General features: G+C 50.9%; 1 protein-coding gene across 1 annotated transcript; it reads right to left on the bottom strand.

Annotated features, from left to right (window-relative positions):
- Positions 1-7,461: 7,461 nt before the first annotated feature.
- On the bottom strand, positions 7,462-7,872 carry GTSF1L (gametocyte specific factor 1 like). The gene has a single exon (XM_045832600.1). The coding sequence runs from the start codon at positions 7,870-7,872 to the stop codon at positions 7,462-7,464; it is 411 nt and encodes a 136-aa protein (XP_045688556.1).
- Between the last annotated feature and the right edge of the window lie 2,069 nt (positions 7,873-9,941).

Raw genomic sequence — 9,941 nt, 5'->3', positions numbered from 1 at the left:
CTGTTTGGTTCCATCTTCTTTCTGGGCCTTGCTCATGGTTCCCTGGGTCCCCGAGGGATGTGGGGACCTGGGCCCTCATCCTGAGCACAGCCTTGTCTGCAGCCTAGCCCTGGGGCTCGGGACCCTGCAGGGTCCCTCTTGTGTCTGTACTCGGGGGCGTCTCTCAGAGCTCTGAGGACTCTGGCTGCTGGGTGAGGGCAGGTGGATGGCGTGCGAGAGCCTTGGTGGGCCTGGCCTGCCACGGGCCTAGCCCTGGGTCAGACTGGTCCTAAACGAGAAGAGGGGACGGGCAGCAGGGCAGGCTGGCCGCCGTGGCCCTACTTTTCCCGAGGCTGCAGTGGTGGTTGCAGCCTGGGCTGTAGCCCGCCCTGGTCCTGGACCAGTGGGCAGACTGGCGCTTGGCTGGTAGCTGGGAAGAGTCAGGATTGATGAGGGGCAGGTGCCAGGTCTGAGGTCTAGGTCAGGGTTGTCATTTCCAGCAGTGGGGTTGGTTGGACAGCATGTCCATCCCTGGGGACAAAGTTCTCAGTTCCTTGCCGCTGGAGGGAGCTTTGGGGGGGAGGGGGTGCAGGGGACTGGGAGCAGGCCAAGCCCCCTTGGTGAGGAGTTGCGGGGGTGAGGTAAAGACATTCAGGGAAGCTGTGGGCACTCATGTTTAGGTCCAGCACATTGACTTAATAAAGCTTGAGATGGGGAGTAAACCCTCCTTTGCATTTTGAATTTCCCCTCTAATAAAAGCCTATGTTTTCTAAGATGCTTTTATTAATACTTGTCTATTTTTTTCTTAAATTAGAAAAGATGCTGCTTTCAACCCTTTTGGATATAGCCCCAAAGTGGAATTGATGGGTCATGTGGTATATCTATTTTTAAGTTTTGTTTTGTTTTCAATTAGGTTTTTAGTATTTTCAGGAAGAGCCATCTTCTGGGTTACTGAGGCCTTTGCTACGATGGTGCGATTCTGTCGCCACCTGGTGGTCATTGGTGTGTTTGCAGCAGCATGTGCACTGGGCTATAGCTGCTGCTGGAAGGTCTTGCAAGGTCTTTGAAGAATTTTTCTGATTTTAAGGCTCCCTGTTCAGCACCCTCAGGAAGCAGTTGTCTGAGCTTTGTTTGAACACCTCCACTGACAGAGAGAAGTGACTTTACTACTCAGCAGCCAGCCCCCTTGTTGGGCAGCCATTGTGAAGAAAAGTATTCTTCATCCAGAGGAAGAAGGTCTCCCCTTTGTAGTATCTACAGTGAAAGGAAAGGCCGAGGTGCATGGGGAGCTGGTTTTGGGGGAAATCGGGGGCCCAGCACAGGCGTTAGCTGGAGGGCCAGCTACTGGAATGAGCCCCTTTCTCAGCAGACCCCGCGTGAATCGAGTCTGTGCCGTGTTCAGAGACCACTGAAGTTCCGACGTGGTAATAATGGTGCTTTAACCCCTTCTGAGGTGGGTTTTCTGGTTCCACCTTCCAGACACTTGACAGCCGTCAATGCTGAGTTTGGGCGTGAGCTGAGAATCAAAGCTCTCACGGCACGGACTGGCGGGCGCAGCTGCGCGGGATGATGGTGTGGTGTTCGCGTGTTAACTAGGGCGGACTTCCAGGACTTGGGTTAAAGGACACAACAGATGGGGCAGTCCAGGGAGGCAGGTGCAGAGTCCAAGACTCCGATGCTCTTCACAAAGGCGTGGTTGAGAGGACCTTGGTCTCCTGCCCCCGCATGGACTGTCGCCAGGCCCAGCACCAGGGAGGTGCTCAGTGGATGTCTCCTGCCATGAAGGGGTGGCTGAGAGACTGCATGGCAGCCAGGACTGGGGGGGGGGCTTCCTCATGTTCTAGTGTTGGTTTCTAGCTTCACTCTCCCGAGTTCAGGGAACAGAGTTTGTATGATTTTAAGCCTGAAATTTGAGACTTACTTTATGATGGAGCATATGATCAATTTTGTAAATGTTCCCCTGCATCTGGGAAAAAAGTATAGTCTGCACGCATTGCTAATCTTATCATCCAGATATCCAATATCCTGGGTTTTTTGTCTGCTCTCTGTGGACCCGGAGGAACCAACCCCCCACAAGTGACTCATGATAAGAACGCTGTTTCAAGCCACCAAATGCTGAGGTGGTGTGCGCCTGTGTGTTACTGGGGCAATAACCAGCCACTACAGAAGGCAGACGGGTCCTGAGAATGAACGATGCTCTCTGGGCTCGACAGGGTGAGGGAAGAACTTAGGAGACTCGGAACTTGGCTGGGAATGAGTGGGATGAGAGATTCTGGAATCTAGAGCCATTGTGACCGTGCCAGTGCCTTGATTGTTCCCCAGGACCCCGGCCAGCTGTCCTCGGCTGTTCCCCCCACCCCACCCCCTCCCACTGTGGGTGGGACTCTGAGTCTGGATCAGAGGGACGCGAATCAGCTTGGCTGTCACTGTACTGGTCTCTCCTGCTGTGCGCCTCGGAGCCTGCAGCTGTGAAACGAGGAGAGACCTTTCGGAGTTGTTGAAGGGATCAGAGAGAACGTGCTTGGGGCTCAGAAAATGTGGGCTCTTAGGTGTTGTCACGAAGGCTTTCTCATTTTTTTCTCACGCACAATTAACCCTGCGAAGGAGCGGTATCCACACTTCAGTGCTCAGAGCAGAAGCCACTAGGTAGCGGTCATGTCAGGACTTGCAGGCTGGCCTGAGATCGTCAGGTTTGCAGCTGTCGTCCAGGGAGGCAGGGTGGTCTGGAGGAAAAGCACACGTATCAGGTGAAAGACTTTCCAGGGAAGTTCCACACACCCCTCCAGGGAACAGCTGGTGAATCCCACAAAGTGAACACTCCACGTGGCCAGCGCCTGAGAGACCTCCACACCCCGTCCAGTGTGACTGCCATCCCAACTTCAAGCATCACACATATGCTCCCCCTCCTTTTTTGTTTTAAATTTAAATGTGTAAACTGAATTTCACATTACGTGAGATTTTCCCATGTTGATTGGGTTAGGGTTTGCTGCTTCTGCTGACCATGTAGCATTCCACTGTGTGACTTTCCTACCTTGTACCCATTGTCCGGCAGGGCACATGGATGTTTCCGGGTCGGCTGGGACAGACAGGGCTGTTACGACAGCTGGTCTCATCTCTCCGCGAACTCGTGTATTTTTCTGGTTTGTACACAGAGAGGACTGGAATTGCTGGAGATGGGTCCGGTTTAATTAGGCCTCTTGCCGCTCACTGGTTTTGTGAACCGAAGCACGTCATATACCTTCTCTGAGACCCACTTTTTGTATGTGTATGTTGGCAATAAAAATGCTTGCTCCTCAATGTGGTGGCCAGGATTTCATAAAGTGGTATCTGCAAGGCACCTGGCCCCAGTGTAGCTGCCTCTCTTTCCCTCCTCCTGTGCCCTGCTAGAATCCCGCGATCCTAGGACACGGCTTTGCTGCTAGGCTCCCCCTCCACCGGGAATCCTGCCCATGAACTTGGGCAGCTTGCCTGCTGGTGGGGCTGCCTTTACCCGGCCCGTTTGCCAGCTCTCCTTTGTGACTCCGTCACTGGCGCCCAGCCCAGCACTTGCTGTGGCCACTGTCACTGGTAACAAACGTTTTTATGATGGCCCCCGTAAGAGCGTGGCTACCAGCAGATGTGTTCTGGAGTCAGGCCCGGTGGAGGCCAGGAATGAGGGCTGAGGGGAGGGGAACAGATGGCTGAGATCCAGCTCAGGAATGCAGTTGAACAGGCATTCCTCTTGCCTGGTCTTTCTCCCCCACCCCAGATCTCCAGGCACAAGTTTTCCTCCAGTCCCTGTGTTTCCTTCTCTTCCTGAAACACCCTGCAGTCAGGCCACGAGGGTGACAGCGGGCCAAGTGGGGAACCTGCCCCCAGGGGCCTCTGTCAAGACAGTGCTGACTTCGGTTGTCGTACAGTGGCAGCCTGGAGCCTGGTGTTGAGGAGGATTCTGAAGGTACCATCCAGGCTCAGGAGAGAGTGCTGTGGTTGATTAGTTATGTCTGTCAGGTGCACGGAAGTGGGTGGTGGTGATGCAAATTTCACAGGTTCACTACTGTCTGGCTAGTATCGATCAGAATGGACTTGTGTTTGATTTACGGAGATGAATGAATGTTTTTAAGGAGGTGTTAAATCCTTTTACATTTGTATGAATATTGTTTTTTAAATACATTTTATTGATTATGCTATTACAGTTGTCCCATTTTCACACCTTTATTCCCCTCCACCCTGCACACCCCTTCCCACCAGCATTCCCCCTTTAGTTCATGTCCATGGGTCGTACATATAAGTTCTTTAGCTTCTCCATTTCCTATACCATTCTTACCCTCCCCCATCTATTTTCTACCTACCATCTATGCTACTTATTCTCTGTACCCTTTCCCCCTCTCTCCCCCTCCCACTCCCCACTAATAACCCTTCATGTGATCTCCATTTCTGTGATTCTGTTCCTGTTTGGGTTTTTGTTTTTTAGGTTGGGTTGTTAATAGCTATGAGTTTGTTGTCATTTTAGTGTTCATATTTTTTTTAATCTTTTTCTTAGATAAGTCCCTTTAACATTTCATATAATAAAGGCTGGGTCCTTTAACCTGACCTTATCTGGGAAGCTCTTTATCTGCCCTTGTATTATAAATGAAAGCTTTGCTGGATAGAGCAATCTTGGATGTAGGTCCTCACCTTTTGTGACTTTGAATACTTCTTTCCAGCCCCTTCTTGCCTGCAAGGTCTCTTTTGAGAAATCAGCTGACAGTCTTATGGGAACTCCTTTGTAGGTAACTGTCTCCTTTTCTCTTGCTGCTTCTAGGATTCTCTCCTTATCTTTAACCTTGGGTAATGTAATTATGATGTGCCTTGGTGTGTTCCTCCTTGGGTCCAACTTCTTTGGGACTCTGAGCTTCCTGGACTTCCTGGAAGTCTATTTTCTTTGCCAGATTGGGGAAGTTCTCCTTCATTATTTGTTCAGATAAGTTTTCAATTTCTTGGTCTTCCTCTTCTCCTTCTGGCACTCCTATGATTCAAATGTTGGAACATTTAAAGTTGTCCCAGAGGTTCCTAATGAAGAGAGGTGCCTCTCTTCATTTTTTTGAATTCTTGTTTCTTCATTCTGTTCTGGTTCAATGTTTCTTTCTTCCTTCTGCTCCAAACCATTGATTTGAGTCCTGGTTTTCTTCCCATCGCTGTTGGTTCCCTGTAGATGTTTATTTCACATAATTCGACCTTCATTGTTGCCTGGGTCTCTTTTATGCTGTTGAAGTGCCCATTGAGTTCCTGGAGCATCCTGACCACCAGTGCTTTGAACTGTGCATCTGATGATTACCTATCCGTTTGTCGCTTAGTTGTATTTTTTCTGTAGCTTTGATCTGTTCTTTCATTTGGGCCTTTTTTTTTTTTTTCCCTTGGTGCTCCTGTTATGTATGAGGGGCGGAGCCTTAGGTGTTCACCAGAGCTGGGCAACCCAGTTGCTGGGTTGTGATGCTATCTGTGGGTGAGGAGTCCAAGAGGGAACAATGGCACTTGCTCCGCTCTCTGCCGGATTTCAGTCACTTTCCCTGCTTCCCACAAGCAAAGTGGGCCTTTCTGGTGTTGACTCCTGGGTGGTCTGGCTTGTGTACATTATGGGACTCTGTGGGTCTCTCCAAGGAACTCTCCTGTGAGGCTGGGAGCTTCTCCTGCTGCTGCCTCTACCCCCACAGGTGTTTTCAACCAGAGGTTTGAGGCCTTATTTCCCGTTGCTGGAACCCTGGGTTGTGCGGTCTGTCTCACTCCCCAGTTGTTCCTCCTGGTTTACCTGCAGGCGAACGTGGGACCGCCTGGTCTGCACACAATCCACCACTTCGCGGCAAGTCCTCTTTGCCTGGCTGCCCAACTCTGCCCCTCATACAGGTCTGGGTGACTGTTTCTTCTTTAACTTCTTGGTTGTTGGACTTCCATACAGTTCAATTTTCTGTCAGTGCTGGTTCTTTTTATATTGGTTGTTGTCCTTGTTTTGGTTGTGCGAGGAGGCACAATGCGTCTACCTACACCTCCATCTTGGCCGGAAGTCCTCAAGAAGAAATTTTTAATCCTTTGGAGAATCAGTTGAAGGGGTCAGGGGTGGCCAAGTTATGATTACTTTATAAAAAGCTTAGCAGTTAAGATTTCCTCCTGATAGAACTTTCAAGACTTAGGTCGTTTTGGTGTTGTTTAAAAATAGGTATTTTATTTTTAAAAAACAATTTCTTGATTAACTTTAGAGAGGAAGGGGAGAGAAGGAGAGAAACACTGATTTGTTGTTTCACTTATTTACACACTCACTGGTTGATTCCTGTATGTGCCCTGACTGGGGATTGAACCTGCAACCCTGTCATATCGGGACACTGCTCCAACCCATGCTACCTGGCCAGGGCTAAAAAATAGGCATTTTAATTTTTTGACCAGATACTGCATTCACATGCATTCACATGCATCCATTCACATGTAAGTGGCACTGAAGGGCCTGGAATAGCAAGTGCTTCCCCCCCTTGACCCGCAGTCACCTCGGTCCCTTCCCCGGGGGAGGCCCACTGCCCGTGGTGAGTGAGAAGCCCAGCCCTCTCCGTAAGGGGTCAGATGGCAAGCTTCAGGCTTTGTGTGTCTCCTCAAGGAGGAACCGTGTGCAGATACAAGCACACACCTCTACGTGTCCTCTCTCACAATGGTCCAAAAACGGCGGCGTGATATGGAGAATGTTCTGGACTTGGCCTTTACCAGTTCAACCAGGCTTGGCAAACTATGATCCACAGGCCCACAGGCCCAATTCAGCCCGTCACCAGCTTCTGGAGTGTTCTTGGGCTGCACGTTCATGTCCGTTCGTCGTGGCTGCTTTCATGCTACTGGGGCAGAGCAGAAGGCTTGTGACAGAGACGGCATGGCTCATGAAGCCTGAAATAGTTCTTCTCTGGCCCTTTAGAGAAACCGTTTGCTGGCCTCTGTGTGAAACAATGTGCCTTAGCCTTTTCGTGTTCATACAGAAGGAGCCCCCACCGCCCCCGCCACTCTTCCTCAGGGCAGCAAGCTCTTCCATTTTATGGCCACACCATCCTTCATTTCCCCAGCCCTCCTGCTGGGTGTTTAGGTCATTTCTGACCTTTTGTTTTGCTCCAAAGAATGCTGCAACGAATAACCTTATGCTTACCTCACGTTCCACAAGCATGCATATACTTGCAGGCTGAACTCCTAGCAGTGGGAGTGCTCCAGCAAAGCACGGTGCACCGGTTATTCTGAGAGCTCTGGTCAAATTATGCTCCAGGGAAGTTTACCAACTAACCTCACCAGTGTTATAAAAGTGATCCTTTGCCCATCTGCGCCAGCAGAATGTTCTTAAGACTTTTGATCTTTACCAATCTGCTTAGGTGGAAAGAAAAGGAAATCCCAGTGTAGTTTGCTTTGCATGCCTTTTTTTCTGGCGAGTTGCATCTCCTTCCGTGCATGTAAGAGGCCGGTGGCTCCTTTCTGCTGCTGGCTGGAGGATCTTCTGGGGGGTGGTCATGGATGGGGCAGGTGGTCCTCTTTTCCACAAACAAGCTTCTGGGGCACAAAAGTCTTAAGGACAAATACAGGATGGCTGTTAGTGTCATCAACGTTCCAGACATCGGGGTTGGGGACCCAGGGGGACTCTGGAGGGGCGCTCCCATTCTGCTCTGGACTTGGAAAGCTGACTTTCCGAGGGCTCCAGCTGTCTTCCTCCTCCACTGGGCTCCTGTTGGCACAGGCTGCCTCGTGCTCCTCCAGCTTTTTGATGGGGACCACATGGCAGGCATTGTATTTGCAGCTGGCCATCTTTTTGGCTTTCTTGGGGTTCTTTTTCCTGCACGATGCCAGGTGGTACTGGAATCTGCTGAGTGGGACACGGTGGTGAGGGTCGTAAGGGCAAGTTTCTGAGGCTTCTGGCTCCATGACCAGTTTCTCTGGAAGTGGAGCAGCTCACCACCCAGAGTCAGAATGAAATGCCCCTCAGGGAAAAGTCCTTTGGCCAGAAGGATGGACCTGTCCTCTGCCTGGTGCTGGCCCTGGGGACTCTGTGGGCAAAGCTCTTAACTCGAGTTCCCTGCTCCCTGGAGTGGGTTAGGAGGGTGGGTTAGGAAAGGGCCGAGGGGCTGCCAGGAGCAGCTGCACAGCGGGCAGAGTCACCAAATGGCACGTGAGCCCGACGAACCCTCAACAGCAGAGTCAGAAACCACGGCAGCCCTGCAGGGAGGTGGAGCAGGTGTGTGCTGCCACCCCACCCCCTGTGGTTCTGAGCGTCACAGCGCGTGATGTCAAGGGGCCATCCGGGTGGTCACAATGGGCAGCCCGCGTCGCCAGGGGAAGGTTGCTTGCCCAGCACTCTCGGAGGGCGGGGAGGCTTTGGGGCAGCTGCCGTTTAAGGTCGGGACATCCGTTGTCATTTATCTGTCTTTAAACTTAAATATTTAACATAATTCCTGATATATTTGGGTTTAAATCGACTATCTTATTTTATGCTTCTTTCATGCTACTCTTTGGCTTATTTTCTCCTTTCTTTCCTTACTTTACATAGACAGTTTTAAAATATTTTTTGATGTTTTCCTACTGTTTTGTAAGTTATACACTTACCATTGGGTAGTGACTCTACCAGTTAAAACATTCATAGGCAACCTACCAGGATTTAAAGTTAGTACCAGTGTTTGTGCCCTCTGCTTGAATAAGGCAGGGCTGGGTCTTCGTTTGCCCCTCCTGACCGATGCGACCGCCCCGGGCAGCGGCGGGCTCCCGTGGCTTCGCAGTAGTTTGTATGGCAAAGAACACAGCAACTCGTCAATAGTAACACCAGGGTGCATTGTGCTCCGCAAACACACAACTGTAAAACCTGCTTTTGCCCGGCCTGTATCTGTAGCCTCAGTTTTAGAAATGCAAGAAGACTGTTGCTGTTGTCACTTTCCATCGTCATTGTGGTTTTCACTCCTCCTCCGTGTCTGCCCCGCCGGCCTTGGAGCTCAGACCTACCAGTGGGGGCACGCCGTCTCTGCTGGGAGTTTACCTTTTAGACTTTCCTCTTGACGTACTACTCTCTTGGTTTTGATTGTCTAAAAATGTCCTTATTCCACCTGGTTCTTAAAAGAGATTGTTGGTAAGTATAGCTGTGTTTTCTTTCTTCACATCGAAGCCAAGTTCAGTCTCTGCTCACCTCCATCCACCCTGTGGCTGAGAAGCTAGAACTCCACTGACAGCTGACTTCTTCAGAAGGCAACCGATGTCTCTTTGTGGATCTGCCTTAAGAATTTTTCTTTACCTTTGGTTTTCCTACGGTGTCCCTCTGATGTTGAACCGTGATTTTTGTTTCATTTCCTCGTTAGACCTCTTGAATCTGTGCATCAGTGTCTCCAGTTAGTCTTGGAGAACACTCAGCCATCATCCCTTCAGACACCACCTCTCCCCTTCTCCTCTACCTTCCCCGGAAATAATAGCTGTCGCTTCCACTGACAGTGCAGTGTCCAAAATGAGTCTCATGGCCACGCCTAACTTCCAGGGTCAAGGAAGCACTGTCCTATCGTGTATGCACAAGGAGGAGGATAGGAACTTTGCCAAGTGCCCTAAGAACGTCCCCAGCCTGTCCCCTTTGTCCCCAGCACTCATCTCTCTCTTCTGCACCAAGTACAAGGTAGCCACTCCTTCTCGAGGGGGAAAACCCAAAGTGGGGGGACATGGCTTGGTCAGTACTCACTGGGGCTCCCTGAGCTCTGGCAGGACCCTACTCTGGACTGGTGGCAATCCTCGTGGCGCCAAACAAGCTGTCTCCTGTGAGGAATGAGGGGTCCCTGGGATCACATTCACTTTACCAAACCCCGCCCCCGGCTGGCTCCTGCTCTGCTTTGCCGAGGAGGTGTCCTTGGTGAATTGTAACTTCCCCGTCGTTGACGTGACCGAGAGCCTGATTTCCCCGAGGCTGCGATCCAGCGTCGGAGAAACTGACACAGGCCCTCCCAGGAGGGACCAGGGGCTTGGTG

The sequence above is a fragment of the Phyllostomus hastatus genome, unplaced genomic scaffold (genome assembly GCF_019186645.2).
Source record: "Phyllostomus hastatus isolate PE091 unplaced genomic scaffold, TTU_PhHast_1.1 phas_contig_17, whole genome shotgun sequence".
NCBI lineage: Eukaryota > Metazoa > Chordata > Mammalia > Chiroptera > Phyllostomidae > Phyllostomus > Phyllostomus hastatus.
Note: the sequence above shows the minus strand (reverse complement) of the source record. Positions and strands in the feature narration are given on the sequence as shown.

Bases quoted from the DNA above. Each gene is read 5' to 3' on its own strand.
- GTSF1L (XM_045832600.1), bottom strand. From the start codon at position 7,872: ATGGAGCCAGAAGCCTCAGAAACTTGCCCTTACGACCCTCACCACCGT.